At 49.0% G+C, this 20,265-nt stretch overlaps 4 protein-coding genes; all 4 read left to right on the top strand.

The window, feature by feature from the left end:
* Nucleotides 1–244: 244 nt before the first annotated feature.
* GSTUM_00000556001 (uncharacterized protein) lies at nucleotides 245–7,415 on the top strand. XM_002837850.2 has 9 exons: nucleotides 245–642; nucleotides 719–824; nucleotides 883–3,021; nucleotides 3,095–3,437; nucleotides 3,570–4,370; nucleotides 4,485–4,535; nucleotides 4,594–4,694; nucleotides 4,749–7,020; nucleotides 7,080–7,415. The coding sequence occupies exons 3-9, from the start codon at nucleotides 1,211–1,213 to the stop codon at nucleotides 7,233–7,235; spliced, it is 5,535 nt and encodes a 1,844-aa protein (XP_002837896.1). The 5' UTR covers nucleotides 245–642; nucleotides 719–824; nucleotides 883–1,210; the 3' UTR covers nucleotides 7,236–7,415.
* A 2,370-nt stretch (nucleotides 7,416–9,785) lies between these two features.
* GSTUM_00000555001 (uncharacterized protein) lies at nucleotides 9,786–11,934 on the top strand. XM_002837849.2 has 7 exons: nucleotides 9,786–10,025; nucleotides 10,345–10,427; nucleotides 10,490–10,508; nucleotides 10,584–10,607; nucleotides 10,686–11,079; nucleotides 11,125–11,366; nucleotides 11,580–11,934. Exons 1-7 carry the CDS (start codon nucleotides 9,912–9,914, stop codon nucleotides 11,613–11,615), a joined length of 912 nt encoding a protein of 303 aa, XP_002837895.1. The 5' UTR covers nucleotides 9,786–9,911; the 3' UTR covers nucleotides 11,616–11,934.
* Nucleotides 11,935–12,408: 474 nt separating this feature from the next.
* GSTUM_00000554001 (uncharacterized protein) lies at nucleotides 12,409–15,220 on the top strand. XM_002837848.2 has 7 exons: nucleotides 12,409–12,942; nucleotides 12,998–13,048; nucleotides 13,167–13,291; nucleotides 13,358–13,559; nucleotides 13,588–13,641; nucleotides 13,713–13,836; nucleotides 13,897–15,220. Exons 1-7 carry the CDS (start codon nucleotides 12,902–12,904, stop codon nucleotides 14,068–14,070), a joined length of 771 nt encoding a protein of 256 aa, XP_002837894.1. The 5' UTR covers nucleotides 12,409–12,901; the 3' UTR covers nucleotides 14,071–15,220.
* Nucleotides 15,221–16,704: 1,484 nt separating this feature from the next.
* Nucleotides 16,705–19,462, top strand: GSTUM_00000553001 (uncharacterized protein). XM_002837847.2 has 3 exons: nucleotides 16,705–17,149; nucleotides 17,262–17,803; nucleotides 17,874–19,462. The coding sequence occupies exons 1-3, from the start codon at nucleotides 17,012–17,014 to the stop codon at nucleotides 19,231–19,233; spliced, it is 2,040 nt and encodes a 679-aa protein (XP_002837893.1). The 5' UTR covers nucleotides 16,705–17,011; the 3' UTR covers nucleotides 19,234–19,462.
* The last annotated feature ends 803 nt before the right edge of the window (nucleotides 19,463–20,265 follow it).

Raw genomic sequence — 20,265 nt, 5'->3', positions numbered from 1 at the left:
AGCTACGTCATTGGAAACACCGTTGCCTAGCAGGATTAGGAGGTCCAAACACAGCGAATTTAGGCCTACCGTTCAAACGGCAGCCTGAAACTAGGCAGCTCTGAGCTGCGCATTCCCGTAGCCATATTTATTCCAAGATAGCGGTTGGGCACACCATGCTTAGGGATACGACAACGCTCTAGATATTTAGGCCCCCTCTAATTGTCACCGCACCAATAGCATTCATTACTCTATGAGGGGTAGGCACCTCAGTGGTAGGCTTCGGGGGTAGTCCTCAGGTAATGGGGGACAATTGCACAATAACCTTTCACTATGAGTTCGTTTTAGGATATGCACAGTGGCTGGATAGGAAACTGATCACTGCGGGTTTATCAGCGGGCTCTTTTATCGAGGTGGGAGTTTGTGTATACAAGTACTGGATGTAACTACAGCCCCGCCTCTGACCTTGCTCTTTCCCTTTCCTTGCTTCAAATTGGAGCTTCTGCAAACAGTGCTGTTCTTCAAATCAGCTTGACCTACAAACACAAGTTATCATCCCTCTTCCCTCTTGCGACGGACAATTTATCCCGTTCGGCACTTTCTTACTACGAAGGGCCTTGTTTTTGACCTTCGGGTGCATTCCGGGTCTGCCGCCCCCGTGAGGTAATTCTCCGACCTTTTCTCCAGATCCAGAGTCCTCAGCATCTAGGGTGTGATTGACAGCCTCCCGAGAAAGTAGTGGATACTATAGCTATCCTTGGATACGAGGGCTCCTTAGGGAAGGGAACCCTGACCTCTTAAGTGCTCAACAAACCGGTTTTGAAGATGAGTTCCACAGAAAGAAGGTTCGCCCTTATTGTCTCCTAATCAGCCTCTTAAGTTTTACTAATAATAAAGTTATAGTGTTGTTTGTCGGTTTTTTGCTAGTGGGAGATGTCGCTTTGGAAGTGGTTGCAAATTCTCCCACAATAACGATTCCTCCTCCTCCTCCTCCTCCTCCTCGCCATCTTCCGCCTCCGCCAAAGCAAAGGCCCCTTGCCATTTCTTCCAAAGGCATGGCCAATGCAAGTTCGGCGATGAATGTAAATATTCTCACGACCCCAATCTCCCGAAAGTTGTCGAAGATCTATCTGGTGCAGAATCGCTCTATCATGGATGGAGCCAGCTGCTGGGAAGAAAAAATATCCATGGGCCCATGCAACGGCCACCTCCTGATCTGATGAGTGACCAAATGGAGAGGTTTCTTTTGGATGCACTGCAAATCCTCGAAATTGGGACCACTGGAACCATCCAACAATTGATTAGAGACCTTGGCTCTGAGCGTGGGCTTCGGCGAATAGCTCAAGTCGTTGAGGCCACCTTCGTATCTGGCTATTCACTTCAAAGACTCTCGTTCAAGAAACATGCCATCCCATTTTTGAAGGTTATGGCCCACGAGTCAATGAGGAATTCGCTAATTCTCGAGAAAGAAGTGGGGACTATTTTTAATTTTATGTATGGCCACAATGGGCGAAGGGGCGCCGAGTTTTTTCGACAAGTTGCGGACAATCTGCCAGAGCTATCGAGAACCGAGGACAAGGAGGACTTCGAAAGCGCATTTTCCGCTGCGATCTCGGCGCTGTTTAATACTCTGAATATGAATCAGGGCGCATCAGTCCAGGAAGCGTTTAAACCGATCGTTGATACCTTAAGCACATGTGTCGCGAAGAACGGTTTCGATGGTGTATTTAATTATGCGTTTCGTGTTTCTCAAGACGAGCTTAGTCGAATCAGGACTCTTCTCAATATGGGCGATGCGATCCCGCGAGCAAGGGGCATAGCGCCGTTGCGACTCGTAAGGGACCCTGGGTTGCAGTATCAGATGCAGGTAGACTTTCCAGGTGGATTGTCACGCGAGGGCCCAAGACATGATAACGACCACTCAGATATCTCCGAGATTCATATCCTACCGTCAACGGAAGAGATACTGTCTCACCGGAACGAATTTCTTCCCCAAAGGTCGTTGGATAGCCCTCATCACCTGGAAGGTATTGCACGGGTGTTAGATTTTCAATTCCGATTGCTCAGAGAAGATACCTCTGGCCAACTTCGGGAAGCTGTGCGATTGGTCCACGAGGATTGGCAAGAGCTTATAGAGACCGAGAAGAACAAGGGAAAGAAGGATAAAGGGCGTAGACCTCCGATTCATATGTTGATTTACAAGAACGCACGAATTGAGGAAGTAGAATTCAGTGCAAAGGATGGTCTTGTTCTCGCAATGACTTTCGACCAGCCAAGCCGAGTGAGAAAGCTTTCGGACGCAGCGCGCGTTGAATGGTGGAAGAAGCCAAAATACATGGCCATTGGCTCCCTTCTATGCCTGACGGATAGTTCGAAGAGAAGCACTTTCTTGGTAGTTTGTCAAAGGGAAGTAACGGAAACTAAGCCGAGGCAAATCCCTAGCGTGGGACGCGATAGGACTGTTTGGGATCTCGCTTCCAATCCTGAGCGGTGTATGGTTAAGTTTCGTTTTGCTCAGTCAGTTTCACAAAACGATATCGCCAACACATTCAATTCAGTCACAGGATTTGAGGGTTCTGATACCACCAGGGCCCTGGTTGAGTTCCCGGGGTTGCTCTTCGCCTCCTTTAATCCAGTTCTAAAAACCTTACAGCAGCTATCGAAGAGCCCAAGCCTCCCGTTTCAAAAATGGCTTGCCCCGTCACCCGTTTACCCTTACTCTCCCGATTCCGGGTCTGAATACACACTTGTGCCGCCTCCTCTGTATATGACGAAGCCGGGAACAGAATTAGATTTGAGTAGCATTACTGCTGGCAAATATCCGTTGAAGTACTCGATAAGTCGCCCCTTCAGAATGGAAGAATTAGAGGCCCATACAACCCTTGACAGAGGCCAGTGTCAGGCAATGATTGCCTGTTTGAGCCAAGAGCTGTCGCTGATCCAAGGGCCGCCGGGGACCGGAAAGTCATATCTCGGGGTGCAGATTGTTAAGGTTCTGTTAGCAAACCGATTAGAGACGAAAATTGGTCCTATAATATGTGTGTATGTTCGCCTTTTTTGTTTACCCCCTCGGTGACTATTGGTAGAACTAAATTCTGACACTGAAAACTATTAGTTGCTATACGAACCATGCTCTTGATCAATTCCTGGGGGATCTCCTTGATGAAGGGATAACGAATATTGTTCGCATTGGATCCCCCAAGCACGAGCAAATAAAGCCTCTCGTATTGAAAAATGTCTGTCAGCGATCTCAAGAACCCACGGTAATAGAAAGGCGTGAGATCGGGAAAAATCGCCATCGCCTGCAAGACATTGGTGTGGAGATGGGTGATGTTTGCATTCAACTACTTAACCCAGATAATCCGAGCACCTTGAAAAGTTATCTCGAGAATCACCGGCCTATGGCCTACGACATATTATTTGGCCTTGAGCAGGAAGATGAAGATGGATTCACGACTGTCAAAAGAGACACCAGAGGTGGTGCCCATGCTGTCATTGAAAACTGGATTCGCCGCAAAGACCCGGTCTACCCTTATTATGCAAACACCAACAGGCCAATTAATGAGCTTTTAAGTGTAGATATCCGAAAGATGTCTTACGAGGAGAAACTGAAGCTTAGGCAATACTGGCTTGATGATATGAGAACTGTTGCCAGCTCGGATCTTCTCCAGGGAGTTAATGAGCATATCGAATGCAGTGCATATCTTAGTAAGCAGTATCAAGAGCAGGAACGCCGATGCCTTTTGGCTAGTAGTGTTATTGGGGTAACCACCACGGGGTTCGCATCAAGATCGGAGCTTATCCGCTCTCTCACATCGAAAGTCCTGATCTGTGAAGAAGCCGCGGAGGTCTTGGAAGCCCATATTCTAAGTGCATTACTGCCGACGTTAGAACATACCATTCTTATCGGAGACCATCAACAGCTACGGCCCCAAATCATGAATCACGACTTCTCGGTTGAAAATCCTCGGGGAGGGGCGAAATATGGGTTAGACACTTCGCTGTTTGAGCGTACAGCCGAACATGAAAGGTACGGAGGTAGGAAGTTTCCTATCGCAGAGTTGGAGACACAAAGACGGATGCATCCATCCATTTCTGCCTTGATCAGAAACACACTTTACCCTAAACTACAGGATCACTTTACTACGCTCAATAACCCTCCCGTTCCAGGCTTGGCGAAGCGGTTGTTTTGGATGGATCATAGACACCCCGAAGCGGGAGCAGACAAAACGGAATTGATACAAACCTCCCACGCGAACGATTTCGAGGTCGATATGGTCGTTGGGCTTGTAAGACATTTGTCTCGACAAGGGGTGTATAAGAGTGGTGATATTGCAGTATTGACACCCTACTTGAGGCAGATGTTCAACCTGAGAAAGAAATTAGGCTCGGTTTTTGATGTTATAATCGGAGACAGAGATCAGGAACAGCTCGATTTGGAGGAATCGAAGGAAGATGGAGATCTGGAGCCAGACCCACCAACCACATGGCGAAGGGAAGTGAAGAAAGGGGATTTACTGAGCGAAGTAAGAATTGCCACCGTGGACAACTTCCAAGTAAGTATAAACCGCGGGTTTGTCAAGGCTTTGTGGCTAAATTTATGGGATTCATCAGGGCGAAGAGGCCAAGGTTGTGATAATATCACTGGTCAGAAGCAATGACGCCGGCCGTTGTGGATTTTTGCGAACCTCGAATAGGATCAACGTGCTCCTAAGGTAAATTCCATCCTATCAAGCCTGTATGTAATCCACTGCTAAACATATGGATAGTCGTGCTCAACACGGGATGTACATTTTTGGTAATGCCGCCACCTGCAACGGGGTAAAAATGTGGTCAGATGTTATCGGTATGCTCGAACAAGAAGGCAGCATCGATGAGACACTCGCGCTTTGCTGCCCCCGGCATCCGGATACTCCCATAAAAGTCAAAACTCCTGAGGAATTTCATATCTTCTCCCCCGAAGGCGGATGTATGGAACGTTGCGAATGGAGACTGGACTGCGGCCATCCGTGTGTCAAAAAATGTCACTCGGACACACTTCATAGAAACACGGTATGCATGGATAAGTGCGAACGGATCTTTAAGCACTGCGATCACCCTTGCCCTAAAGCATGCGGAGTCGCTTGTGACAACTGTGTCATATCGGTACCTGGAGCCATTCTGCCGTGTGGGCACATATCGTCAACCCTAAAGTGTTTCGAACTCCAAAACCTCGCAGGTGTCAAATGCAAGAGGGAGGTCAAGCGAAAGCTCCCCCTGTGCGGGCATGTGGTGTCTCTAAAATGTCATGTCGATGTAGATCGGCGTGAATGCAACGAGCCATGCGGAGCAATTCTACCCTGTGGCCACCAATGCACGATGAAGTGCAGGCAATGCACCAGGTTGGTCGATCTCCAAGACGGCCTATACACTACCACCACAAGCCATGGTATGTGTAGGGTTGCCTGTGGAAGAAAATTCGCCAACTGCAAGCACAGTTGCAGTGTACCTTGTCATGGCGGCGACACCTGCAAGCCGTGTAGTGAGCCCTGCGAGGTTAGATGCGCACATTCACGTTGCGGGAAGAAATGCTCAGAGGCCTGTGCTCCGTGCGCTGAAGAATGTCGGTGGTCGTGCAAACACCGAGGAGTTCGTTGTGAAATGCCATGCGCCGCTCCTTGCGACATTAACCCATGTTTTGAACGCTGTGACCTGCAGCTTGCATGTTCCCACCAATGCCCCTCTGTCTGCGGAGAGGAATGCCCATCAGAAAAATACTGCCAGGAATGCGGAAGTGACGAAATATTGGACAGAGAGGTCGATCTGATCATGTTTGAGACCTACCGCAATATCAATTTGGACGAGGATCCAGTCATCGTTCCTAAATGCGGGCATTTCTATACCTTGGATACATATGACAATCATATGGACCTAAAAAGGGTGTATAGATTTGACCTTGTTGGCGAAATCATTGGCCCAAGGCCGCTTGACGGCAGTGACGAACCGGCGGATGGAGATTCAGAGAGGGAAAGGTTGAAAATCAAAAATTGTCCGGATTGTAGAGCCCCTCTCAGGGACATCTATCGATATAACCGTATAATTAAATCTGCAAGTCTTGATGAAGCCACACGGCGCTTCTGTATCAGCAGCAACGTTGAGCTTACCAAATTATTTGATGAGGTTTCTAATGCCGAGGATCTACGGGAGGCCAACCGGGGAGATTTCCTACTTGGCCTAAGAACTAGGCCTGCGGATAGCCGGACAGCAATCCCCGTGGCGCAGTTACTATCGGATCGTATGCAGCGCAACACAGGCCTTGCCAACCGACTGCAGGCTTACGTTTCCAAGGTTAAGGAGGAGGAGCAGCCTTATGGAATAGTCCGCCAACTAGTGCTCAACGCCGAAAAGCGCAAGGGCACACAGAGCAGCTTTGTTATAGATAGCTCGATGGTCCAATTCGGATTCAGACTGAAGGGTCAATTGCTGTTTTTCCAGCTACGTTGGGCGGATCTATGGGATCGGCACAAGGTTAGCACCGACCCAGTAATCCCCAAAAATCTCAACAAGACACATAGAAGCGGCCTCCTTATTCAACTGAAGAAAATGCGGAGGGAATGCGGGGCACTTGTCACCGACTGCCAGGATACAAAGATGGAAAAACAGGAGTGCGAAGCGCGAATTTACCAGGCGCAGTTCTTCGCTCTCTATCGGAGCAAACTAATCAATGAGAGACAAAGCAGACCACTAGAAGCTAGAATGGCCAATCTCGGCCTTGGCGGACCCGAACCGCTACCCCCCCAAGAGCCGATTCCTGAAGATGCTGGGCCTGAGAGCCTTGAGGAAATACGCCGATCCCTCGACCACTGCGAATACCTCTGTAGGAAACTTCCAGGCACTATTGGTCCCCTGAAAGGTAGAGTCGACCAAGCTCGTCGGCTACTTGATGGGGTCTCAGTATTCTATGCTCCTCTTAGTATAGAGGAGAAGAGGCTCGTCCATCAGGCAATGAGTGCAGAGTTTATCAGCACAGGGAGATGGTATACCTGTCCCAATGGTCATCCGGTAAGTCAGCAGCTGCAGCCATCACAAACCTAGGTGTAAGCTAATCTGCCGCCAAATAGTTCACAATTGGAAACTGTGGAATGGCCAATCAGGCGAGGCCTTGCCCAGATTGCGGGGCAACAATTGGAGGAACAGGTTATCAACTTGCGAGCGGTGTTAGACGTGCGGAGGACTTTGCACAGTTCGATCACCAACACGGGAGTAGTAGGGGATAGGGTTATATATGCCGGTTGATTACATATGATTTGCCGTTTTATTGCTTTTCAGAGCCCTTCGGAGGGAGAGTTTCAATTCCGATGTACAACGTTAGACCGTTAAGGTCAATAATTTGTCATTTTCCTTTGGTTACTTCGTGGGGCATATATATTAATGAAATGTTATGATTTGTTTCGGAACGAAGGAGAGAGGAAAGATTACCTTTAATGGCGCAGCAGTTCGTTGGCTATTTCTCATCCTACCCTTGGGAATAGATTCAATCGGGACGGTCGGGAAACTCTCTAGGCTACCAACACCGCGCGTAAACATATATATCTCTCTGGGCTAGCACAATTAAGAAGCGGGCGGATATCCCAACGTCAGGATAAAAGTAGGGTTATGCTACAGCCCCAAGGTGTATTTCAAGTAACGCCTACATGCTTTACCTAATAACCAGCACAATAGAAGCCAGGATGGTTGAGGCGTATGCTATGTAACTTAGTCCAAAATTCCCTTCTCCGGAAGGCGGGCGAAAAACACAACAAAAGCACAGTCCCTCTCCCCTTCCGTGACAGGAAGAAGCAAAATTGCCAGACCTTATTGAGAGAGGAATGCCCAACAACATAGCACACGGCTCCATTACTCAAGTTTCTACGGTACTGTATAGCAGGCACTCAACATACAAGAGAAACGTGCTATCGATATCATAGGACGTTGTAATTGCCTCTCTTGGTAAGGTGCCGTGCGCTTCTCTCATTTCTGCCTAGACGGAGGGATGGGTTTGCGGTGATCTCTCCACCCCAGACTATCCCGGAAGGGGAACCCTAACGCCCCAACACATGTTTCCTACCGTATCCGGGCACTCACGGTATGGAGTACGATCGCGGAACACCCAAATACACAATCCCCCTGAATACACAGTCCCTACTGATTGGCTCGTAGCTCTGGATTACTAAGATTCGGCCAATCAGGAGTGAGCCAGGAGCGAACTGTGTATTTGAGGGGGTTGTGTATTTGGGTGTTCCGCGATTGTATCAGTAGGGGATTTGAGGGTAATCCCATTCGGGCTGAACGGGCTGAAGAGATTGCCACTTCAACCCGGACCGGACATGTGCGCCCCCGTGATTACCGTGGGATACCGTATTTCGCTCCAGCGTTGGCGCCGTGAAAACTGGTGAAATTCGCTAAGGGCCTGTTTGGCTCACTGTGATTTGGGAAATTTTTAAATTGCGATTTGGAAATTTGAAACCTTCAATGGTGTTTGGCACAGGGCAATTTGAAAAATCTTGATTTGAGATCATGACTATCTCAAATTACAGCGAGCCAAACAGGCCCCAAGTTCGTATCATACCAGGATGTGTTATCGTAAGTCTCTCGCGGGCGCTTCTCGTGGGCCGGTTGATACCAACCAGCACTAGCCACTCACGATCCACTCTTTACGTCAAAATCCCGGGCCGCGCGATATCCTACTAGACCGGCGTTAGGAGATCCTGGCTCGGACTTATGATAGCAAATTTCACTAGTTTCTACGGTGTGATGCTACTATATTAATTGGCTTTCGACCTCCTCCTGTGCAAAAAAAAAGCCACCAACAAATTATATATGCTTTGGATTGCTAAGTCCATATTACAATGCCTCAATGGTCTAGTGGTATGATTCCTGCTTTGGGTTATTGTTATAAAACAACATTTATGCAGGAGGTCTCCGGTTCAATCCCGGATTGAGGCCTTTTTTTCTTACTTTTTCTCTCGCTGCTCTCCTGATCTATCCGCAGGACTCATGCTGCTACAATTAATCCCTGGGAGCGGGATTTTGCGGCCGTTGATATATCGCAGTTGTGCCACCCACAGTGCGGCTATGCTGGAGGGGTCAGCGGCAACCGTTGAATCCTATCATATCGAAGACTTTCTCACCGATAGGGCGTGCCGTGTTCCAAGCTGTTCGCGCTTGTCATCTAAGCCGGCCTACTCGGAGCTGGTGGTAGTCTTACCGAGTAAGATCTAGGTTTGTGGGTGCCGGTATTTGGGGGGGGATGGAAATCCGCTGGGTCCCAAAGTATCATAATATCACATGTCTGATGATAAGGATGGAATACCAGTCCATGCCGGCGCACCAGCTGATTGATTATGTTCTCGCTCGTAGCAGAGTGTCGCCCGCCCCTATTGATTGTGCTGCCTATCGGTGGTGAAACCGCAGATTCATGTTTTTGGACTATCCAGGAATCCCTAATGGTTGAATAATTAGGATTTCGAACGCTCAACAGGAGGGTATTCTCGTATCCCCCAAAATCCACTTGTCGAGAGACGACTGGTGACTTTCCTATCAAACATAGAACTTCGAGTGACCATCCGTGAATAATAAACATGCGAACCGTAGCACAGGGACCGATCTGAGTAATTCAGGTCACTAGTGAGTAGTTTGCCAAGCACGTGCACCCCCTTGCGCACACAACTCAGCAGCCAATAATCACCGGGCCTATCGAGTCAGGCCTCAAGTCAACAGAAAGTACCACCACCGTTTTTGACCCTAGCAGCTAGCCTAATCTCAGCCGAGTCCACCACCTGCGACCTTCCCCTCCCCCCCTTCATTCCGTCCTCCGTTTCTCTGGATTATAAACCTCCTCTTACGAAGAACAAACCGGACCTGCTGGAATTTTAGTTTACCCCACATCGATCCTATCATCGCCTTCAATAAGTATGGATTTCAGCAAGCTTCAAGGCTTCGGCAAAAACATCTCGTCCAGCTTCACTCCATTCGCTACCCGCACCCAGCAGTTTATGCGGGAGCAGCTGGGGCAAGCCGATGAAAAGGTATTCGGTGATAGTTTTTTTTCTTTTTTCTTTCGGACCCCCTGGGCGGTTACGGAGGATTGACGGGTTATTTCTTGTTTGTTTGTCTTCTTCGAATCTGCTTATCGGTTCTCTGCCTCTCGGCACTCCTTCCGATGCTGATATCGTGACTCCGAAGATGTTTTTCATCTGGCTTTCATCGTTTGCGTTTGCCCTTTGATACCTGGATGGCTTTCCCATTTGTTTTATGTCGTGCCCCCTCTGTATTTTTATCCACTAGTTTTCTGAGACGTATTTTTTCGGGGCTTATTTGGTCGATGGGGAGCTAACATTACTGGAGACCCAACTGCCTCCCGATTACCTCGAACTTGAGAAACGTGTCGATGCATTAAAGAACGTTCACCAGAAGATGCTGGCAGTTACGTATGTTATTCTTCTAAGCTCTTCCTAATAGATCAGGAATTCATTTACTGACAGTTCACCAGGGCACAATATGGAAACGAGGTGAGCTTACAAAGACGTTGGAGTTTATTGTAGATGAGCTGTGCGTTCTAACTATACATGAATTTTAATTGATAGTCTTATGATTACCCACCAAATCTGGTAGGTCTTTTGCTCTTCCTCTGATAGCGGGTCGGAGTTGGGTTGGGCCGGATATTTGGCGGTGCTGACATGCGGTAGCGTGAGTCCATTGTCGATTTGTCTCGTACTACTTTCGAGAAGGTGCAGCTCCTTGGGAACGCCAGTACCGCTGCCGAAGCTCAGAATATCCTGACCAAGCCCGGTACCAAAACTGCCCCGAAAACATTCCCCCATGCCATCGGCCGCGCTTCACTTGCTGCTGCCCATTCTCTTGATCCTGCCGAGCCCCTCGCCGCCGCTCTTGAGAAGTACGCTCTTGCTAGCGAGCAAGTCGGTGAAGCTCGTCTACATCAGGATGCTCAGATTGTATCCAGGTTTAACTCTGCATTCACTACTACTCTCAACACCAACTTGATGTTCGCTACTAAGGCCCGCAAGAACGTTGAAAACGCACGCCTCTCTCTCGATGCTGCTAAGTCTAGAGCAAAGAGCGGTGGGGGTATCGGGTTTCCTGGTCTCGCTGGTCCCGGGCGCAAAGATGGTGTTGTCGAGGATGAGGGCTTGACGGAAGAGCAGAGAGTGGAGGTTGAGACCGCTGAGGACGAGTTTGTAGGGTGCACAGAGGAGGCCGTCGGTGTCATGAAGAATGTCCTTGACACTCCTGAACCTTTGAGGAATCTTGCGGATTTGGTTCAGGCCCAGTTGGAATTCCACAAGAAGGCTTACGAAATATATTCTGAGCTGGCACCTTTGATTGAGAGCTTGCAGGTTGAACAAGAGGTATGAGAGTTCTTTATCCTGTTTCTGTTTCTATGAGTTTCTTCTTGAGGGTTTAATTCTTTGAGTGGCGGCTGATCAAAGCTGCTACTTGGGATATAAAGTCCAAGAGAAGCGAGGAGTTTTGAGATCATGTCTCAAGGGTGGAGATGATTAAATTGCTTTCGGCAAAAATTGTAGTTGACCTGAACTAACTGCACTATAATTGTTTAATAGGCTAGCTATAGAAAATCCAGGGAGGAGGGGGCATAAGTTGGATTGAAGCTGATCGGCACTGTTGACCGAGGGTTTTTAAAACAAAAATGAAAAAAAATCTCGAGGTCAATGATGCTGGCGTTTATTGACTTTGGTTCTTGCTCTGTCAATTCTAATGTTTTCTGCGGGCTAAATTTCGGCAGTAGCTGTTCCTTGAGGATGAAAGGGCCTGCCCTTTTACTTTTTTGCTCCTTCGGAATACCACTCATTCATTATCTTTGGCCCGTTTCTTCATATTTTTCTTGCGTTGTAATTCTTCAATTTTTACTCTTTGTCACTTCGGAGGGTAGTATTTAGCACTTTTCCTACATAACGTCTTATGCTATGATATTTCGTGAGATTATGAGATCCATTGATGAGAAACAATGCAGCGCAGCGTTTGGTTGTCTGTCTCGTGCTGGGGACGGCGCTGCGGTGAGGTGTGATTGGAGAAGGTGAGGATCTTGATCTGAATATGCGCCACATGCAGGTGCGGCGGGATTGGATAATTTGTCATATTCCCACCCACCATCCTGGGGAGATGTTCAGGTTTGTTCTTTCGAGAAAATTCTTTTACTCTCCCAAGAGTACAGTAACGAGATGGGTTTGTTGGGTTCTCATCTGGGCTTCGGAGTTATTGTAAAGTTTTGAGTGTGCTGTGGCTTTAGTTTCTTATTATAGCTTGCACGTGGGCTACTGGGGCTTTTTTAGGCGAACTTCCCCTACAATGCCGGTGTTATTCGAGCATTCTGCCGAAGCTGCCTCGGTGTTTCCCTAGGGGCTTCCATACCGTACGATAGTATTACAAACCAACTCGCCAAATTTGCATTCTGGCGACAACGGGCACGAAGGGTCTGTACTTGTGAGTACTCGTACATAGTACCCGTTCGAGTCCTTAGCTCCCTCGCGCGTGTCGTCTCTCTTCTCTTCTCTCACTCAACCCTCTAGCTCCTTCGCTTTCCACTCACAACCTTAACACTCTCTTCTCCTTCGCACGATATCATACACACACGACTACGGCATACATATCGCAGCGCAGCGCGGCCTCCCTATCAAACCATCATCCCTGCGTATTTCCTCCCGACGGCGCCTCCCCCGGATTTTTCTCCTTTGAGCCTCACTCACGAGTCGAGCTGCTGCGCCCCACTGGAATCTCAACATCTAACTTATTGCCTCCCTAACACAAATACCATCCGCACCTTTCCCCATTTCTCTATCTCTCGAAGATCGACATTTGTGTCGGTTTCGTTTCCCGATACGCTCAAAAATTCCAAATTCTCGACAAAGTTCCTTACCTAGACCAGATGCCTATGAAGGCCGAAGAACTGAAAAATAAGGGGAACGTGTGAGTTGTCCCTTTCATCGTCTCCGGCTTGCCATCATTAACGGTGAGGCGATAGGTGCTATGCCGAGGGGGATTATGTCGGTGCGGAGAAATTTTATACTCAAGCGTGAGCTCTTCTTACCCCTCCCATCCAAGGGAGGTAGGTTTTTGTTTTGTTTTTTTGTTAGATGCTGGAAGTGGATTTCACGGAGGACAGATGCTAAACTATTGCTCGGACGTTTTAGAATTATAAAAGACTCTACGAATGCCGCTTTCTTCACTAATCGTGCGCTAGTAAGATTGCGCATGGACATGTACGATCAAGTCATAGACGATTGCTTGAAGGCTATTGATCTCATCCCATCTTCACGTATGGCCACTTTCGAATGGGTTCTGCGTATTGAAACCTCTCATCTCACAAACAGGGATAATATAGTGAAAGCATATTCATACCTCGGACAAGCGCAGCTCAAACTTGGCTATCCGAATGAGGCTCTATCATCCACCCTCCGCGCATACGAGTTGGCCATTGCGCAACGCTCTCCTAGCGTTGGTGCTATCGCAGCGACATGTCTTGAAGTCAAGAAGAAGCGCTGGGAACTCTCGGAAGAGCGGCGTCGTACTCGCGAATGCAACCTGTTGAAGCAGATGACGCAGATAATTGAGCGCGATGCGGAACGCGAGGTTGATCTTATTCTTCGTTCCCCTACCTGGGACCCTGTCAGTAGTGGGAGGGATTACTCCGAAAGCGAGACGCATGAGAAGATTGACGATGTTAGGAGTGCTTCCAGGGAGAAGATTCAGACTCTTGAGGAGGTGTTTGGAAAAGCCGAGGCGGAGAGATGTGGAAAGAGAGAGGTTCCGGATTACTTGATTGATAACATCACCTTCAGTGTTATGCTGGACCCCGTCATCGTTCGTCCCAAACTCCCCCCGTAACTGTCGTTTGAAATAAAGGTATTAACGTGGATGCAGACCAAATACGGCCATTCTTATGACCGCGTAACACTGCTTGATCACCTTAAGCGTTCTTCCACCGACCCTCTCACAAGAGAGCCGCTAACTGAAAAAGACTTGAGACCAAATCTAGCCCTTAAGGCCGCCTGCGAAGCATTCCTCAAGGAAAATGGCTGGGCAGTCGATTGGTAGATTTGTGAAGTACCGGTACAGCACCGAAAAAACAGGGGACAATTCCAGTCCCAATTATCTTGTCAGGTTTTGCTTCTTAATTTCACACTATTCTCACTCGTACTTGTACCCCTCCATTATCCCTCTCCCACCGGGGAAGTATATTGTGCTATTAAGTCGCTTTTTAATGCTTTTCCCCCCTCCCCTTTCTCAACCAGATTTCGTGTTCCGTGTATTGCTAGCGTGATGGCATTTCCGACTTTAGCATATGGGGTTTCAAATGACATTTTCTGCGTTTTCTACATTTCTTCTTCTTTTCCTTTTTCTTCTTTGCTTCCTAGCACAATTGCTTCACTCTGGTGTTCGGTATGGATATGATGAGTGGTTGGTGTGTTTGGGAGATTTGGGGTCGAAACTATGGGAAGGGTTGGCGCCGGAATTACAGTGGGGATTAAATTTATTTAGATATGGTGGTACCGTACTGTACGGGACACCAAAAGCTGGCCTTATTCATTTTTTTCGTTTAGTAATAAGATGCACTCAAAAAAGCAGTGCCTTAGGGAAAAAATTGTATCTATCATACTTGTATGATGATATTACCGCATGCTCACTTTTTTCAAAAGGCCCTTCTCACCGTGCAATGGGTTCAAAACCCGTCCTAAAAAAAGGTGGAGCCCGGCGTCTACAATACAAGTATCGTAGATGGAAACAAGGAACTTTAAAGGAATAGAACCAGCCAGATAAAGCTACCTCCGGGCAGAATAAACAAAGTTGTTTTCCCAATCTCCGACCAGATATGACCAGCTAGGGAAATTGGTAGGGCGTAAAAATGCAAAAATCCTGGTGGGGGGTGAAAAACGAGTGCTCGGGTATCGGTATTTGCAGGGCGGGATGGTACTAGTACAAGTACCGGTATCATACAGGTAACATTGGCTTGGTACTTCGCCAGAAGGCTTTGTGCAACTTCAAACCTTGCGCCTGGGTCGGTTGCCACGGTGGACCCACACATTTGAGCGCATTGCACTGGTACCAACTCTCAACCAACCGAGTCTTTTTCTTTTCCTTCCCTTTCCCCAGGGGCTTGGTTCGTTGTTTGTTGGGGCTCGCTCATTGTTGGTTCTGGTCAGGTGAGGGTGGATTTCAGACGCGGCACGATAGGGCGATGGGGGGGCTTTGTCTGGGAGAAGTACAGCACTCGTACGGTACCGTACAAAATACCTGTGGAGACAAGGCTTATACTGATGGTCTGCAATACAGCCCACGGCGTCTGATTAGTCAAGGTGGTGGTAGCCTGATATTTCTGTCGGCGGGGAGGGTACTGTACAGTACTAGTACTGGTACAAGTACAATATGATACCGGTAAATTAGAGCTGGCTCGTTGCGCCTGCGATACGGTAGGATCAGCCGCAAGGCAAGACTTTGTTATCGGTTGCCTGTGTGGTGTGGGCTTGGATCCTTGTTCGATGGCTCAATCAGTCACTTCGGTTGTGATATCGGTAGACTTAGACTAGCGGTAGCGGTGTGCTGGTTGCCTGTGGATTTCTCGGTGCTATGTTTTGATAAAGTGAGTGTTTGCGAGAAGGCACTGGATGTGAGGCAGATGCGGCTCTGGACCAACCAAATTTCCAGGACTCTGACTCTGGGTTGAGGGGGTGGTGGTGCGAGGCGGGTTGTTAGCTGTCAACACGTGCAGTCCAAGATGTTGCAGCATTATGGAGGGGGGGAGGAGGGGATTTTGGTGATGGCGACGTGATTATTGTCGGTGTTTTTCGGGTCAAGAGTGGGGGATTGCTTATGATTCTGGGACAGGTTTACTGAGCAGAGAGGGGAAGAGAGGGGGAGGGAGGAAAGTCGGAGGAAGAAAGGATGGAGGGGCAAGTCACTTGTGCTGGAGTGCTTAATTGGGGTTGGGACTTATATTCGGTGGGGCATCATGTCAGTGGGATGTAATTTCACGAATACAGTACTGTGGAGTACAGTACATAAATTTACGATACCAGTATCAGTACTCGAGCGCAGCACTCTCAAAGTAGAGTTTTTCATGGACCACGGTAGCCTCTTGTGTTTAATTACTGCTAGAGAGGCTCTGAGCGTTACTTATTACCGGTGGTACTCGAGCATGATAGTGAAATCCTTCCCAAAGGGAGCTAAATATACCCCCCAACCAGCGTGGCCAAAGACATTCCCTTAACAGTGATCAGAATGTGATTGTCCCCTCTTCTCCTCCTATTTCCTTCATCCCTTCCTTCCTTGGATCTCCGGGTTCCTTCACTTAGCTCCCGTTTATATATACTGTATACTTCTTTTTTCCACCTATCATACCCACCCACCCATGACCATCACTCCGATCTTTGGTCCTATCCTGCCTCTCAAACGGAATGAATATGGCGACCAAATACACACCGTAGTATCATGGCAACAAAAAACAAAGCCTTCCTTTCCTTTCCCCCTTCCCCTTTCCCCCTTCCCCCCCCCTCCTCTCCCCCTCTCCTTTTCGCTTCACTCAAACTCAACCGCGGTAATTTCCGTGATTGTCTTTGTACCCCGCAGTACGCATGCCAGACCTATTTGTACCCGGTCCAACCACCAGTCAATTGAGTTCCAGAACCCTGCTTCGCCAGTGTCAGCCGCAGGGGGCAACGGAGTAGGTAGTAGCAGCAGAGCCAGCTGCAGCCTTGGAGAAGGAAGCGGGAGGTGAGGGAGCTCACTCAACATAAGCCATCGGAGCCTACATTTGGCTTCACATCACTTTCCTCCCCCCCACACCTACGGACAGGTTCGGTTTCACGATAACTCTCCACCTTCTTTTTTCGTTTCTTTTGGGGGAAACAGTTTGGTGTTGCTTTGCTTCACATTGCTTCTCTGGTAGATTACTTTCTTTCATCCTCCCTGCGGGATTGGGAAGGCTGTTTGGTCAAAGGTTTGGAGTTTGCTCGCAGAAGTAAGCTGCAATCAATCCATCATGGGTTTGCAGGCCCGGTCGAAGAGAAACAGCATACCGTTCGATATGATTGGGAATCTACCGGAGGATCTTGTCGCTGAGGTTTTGTCATATCTTCCTGATATGTCGGATATGCGTCGACTGATTCATTGGCAAACGGTATGTCTTTTGTTTCCACATATTCACCCTCCTGTTGTCTTTTTTTTTCTTCCACTTTTTGCACTCTTTCAACTTCGCTTCGTCGAGTGCAATATATTCATAGCAAACAAAGGTCTCCAAAACGTGGAGGAGAATACTACACTCCCCGATGACGAAGGTTTACCACCAACTCCTCCTTCACAACGTCCATTTACGAGCACTCCTTCCACCACCGCACTACTACGGGGGTAACCACTCATTCTACTCCTATGCCACCTTCCGCAGAGCTCTGCGAACGGACCTGGCTATCCGTAAGGGCAATTTCCGCTCCGCAACGCCGTGGATGTACTCGGCCTGTGGGGGTTACGTCAAGGAGGAGAGGTACGGAGCTGTGGACGGGGGCCCGTTCTTCTCAGATGGCTTTCTGGTCTGGCTGGAGAGGAGTTCGAATCTTATGACGGGTGGGAAGACGGTCTTCGTGCGCTATCTGGATTTTTCGAATGTCACTAGGACCTCGGCGAAGCAGGAGCCTATTGCCGGGTCTATTACTGTCGCACAGTTTGAGAGGCCTGGGGAGTCAGAGGCGCAGCTTGAGACCCTCTTTAGGAATACTTCGAATCATTGGGTTGCGTTGGGGTATGGGTCTGGGATTGTTGCTTTTTGGTCCTTTATGGAGTAAGTCACCTCTGGACTTTTTCTCGCCCCTTGGATTTTGTAGGTGATGGGTTGTTGACCTGAGGGATAGTAAATATATTACTGTGAGGGGTGTTCATGAGTCGAATAAGCTCCGTTGGAAACTACCGCTGTCGGCCCTGCTGCCTCCCCCGGATGGTGGGAATTTATACGTTCGGGAGATTTTCTGTAGTAAGGACTACCTAGTTATCAGTATCTCGCGATCTGCTACTTTGCAGGTATTTTCCATGTCGAGTCGGAAACGGATCCACTTGATCAACCTCCGGGGAGTATATCACAATAAGGAAACGACGGACTTTTACTATGACACTGTTGCTAGCGGGAATGCCGAGTACGCTGCTGGGATTGGAGATAACAGATACTTTATGTATGCTAATACGGAGCCGACCGCCTTTTATCACAATATTATCCCAGGTTACCGCGAGCCGCCCCCAGAATTCTACTTCTACTGCTGGGACTTGAAGCCGCAATCTCCTGATACGGAGAGCCGCTGTTCCTGGGACGACCAGCCAGAGTCCCTTGAAGCAGAGGAACTTCTATCGAACATCCAGGAACCCCAATTCAACATTCCAATCGACCCATTAGCATCTAATCAGAGCATCTCATCTGCCGACGCTCCAAAGCCGCCAAAATACAACCCGCCACTAACCTTCCTCCGCCCAATAAGCCGGCACCCCATCAGTCTCTCCTGGAAAGCTCCCGTTCGCTTCACCTCGCCAAAGATCAAACTCAACACTTCGACCCGCGAGCTCCTCTTTTACTGCCCACAACACTGCCACCCACCACACATCTACTACCGCTTCTCATACCCAGACCCCCCAGAAACCCTCCGCATCGAAGAAAAACCCTGGTGCGACCACTGCGTGCGCAACCCATACCGCCATACTGCGCGGGGGTACACGCCCGCCCTCCGCGAGGACGATCGTCAGTTCGCGCATCTGGAACTCAAGTACAACACAGAACTAGTCTTCAGCGACCAATCCCGACGGTACCGCCTCGCCCTCTCTCCCATTTCCGTCCTCCGTGGCGGAAAATCTCTTCGTGGGGCTATAACCGGAAGGAAAGAACACCGCTGCAGACTACAAATGCTAAGACCGAACCCGCCGCCCCCCGCGCTGGAAGATAGGAGGAGGGCGAGCGTTGGTGGTGGGATACCAGGCGAGGTGAAGGCGCACTGGGATATGTCCATGGGGAAGAAGGAGCCGTGGAGGAGTGCGCAGGGGTATGCGGATAGAGTTTGGGTGGGTGGTGGATGGGAGGGCGTAGCGGTGCTTTTCAACGGGAAGTTTGCGGTGTGGAGGTGGGGGGATTACGAAGCTGAGGAGGAGGAAGTGTTTAAGGAGGTGGCAGTCACGAGGCGGTTGTTGAAGAGACAGTCGAGGAGGCAGAGCTGGCTGCCTGGGAAGGCGTAGGTGTGGCTATTTAGTTGCGCGGTACTGGGCCTGGGAGCTCCGTTTTATTTCATCTTGTCTCTTGCTTTAGTCCTGGAGTTCAGTATGTTGTAGTATCCGCCCGGGGTTGTTGGCCCCCAAAATTTTACTGTTTGTCTAGGCTATGACTGGGTGGACCGATATTTAGTGCTGCAAGGCTTTTTGTAGTTAATTTCAAATGCTCAGCATGTACTGAAGCTTTCGTCCCTTTCCTGTTGCAGTCATGTTGTATCACTCGCTCATGGAGACTCACTCGCCCGCCACGGACTCATCAGAGCCGGGACGAAATATGTCTCGGGATGTCAATCACTCATGATGATGTTTGTGAGGCGCAACAAGAGATCCATCAGCCGCTGCAACCGGAAAAAGTAACTAGGCTTGTGAAGTCCTGCCGAACCCCCTCAGAAACCTATCCATAGCTGCGGATAGTGCAGACTCCATTTATCCCGCTCAAATCTTTAGGGGTTCAATTCGGCAATTATGGAAGGAGGTCCAGGGACCCCTGAGTTCCCGCATGGGCGAATTCGACTTAGTCCCTCGATGTAACATAAGTCTTAAAGGTTAACGACGTGTGCACTTGTATTGCCCACGATAAGTTTTCATTCCGTCGAGCGTTTGTTTTTTCCTATACGGCTGTTTCCATGTCGCGCGGGCCTGCTCGAAGGGGTTGGAGATAGTGGGTGGGATTGGAAATCGTTGTTGGGGGGGGGGCGGTGAGGATCCATGGGTATTCGCAGAGCAGTGTACAAAGTACGAACACTTGTCGCTCTGGCCTCTTCAGTAGTTTCCGAGTCCCCTGGACCGACTAACTAGGCTGGATCTGGACGAGCGAGCTGGAACTCGAGGAATAGAATTTTCTCGATCTCTGCTCATCCGCATATATCTCATCGTGTGTGTAAGCGGGCCTGTAGAGATGAGGTGAATTGGAAATGAACCTCCTCTGGCCGTGAGTGAGTGAGTGAGTGAGTGAGGGAGTGAGTGTGCGAGGAGGATTTCTCTTCGAGGGTGGGTAGG

Source organism: Tuber melanosporum (genome assembly GCF_000151645.1).
Source record: "Tuber melanosporum whole genome shotgun sequence assembly, scaffold_201, strain Mel28".
NCBI classification, from domain to species: domain Eukaryota; kingdom Fungi; phylum Ascomycota; class Pezizomycetes; order Pezizales; family Tuberaceae; genus Tuber; species Tuber melanosporum.
The sequence above is the reverse complement of the archived record's forward strand: the minus strand, read 5'-3'. Positions and strand labels throughout refer to the sequence as shown.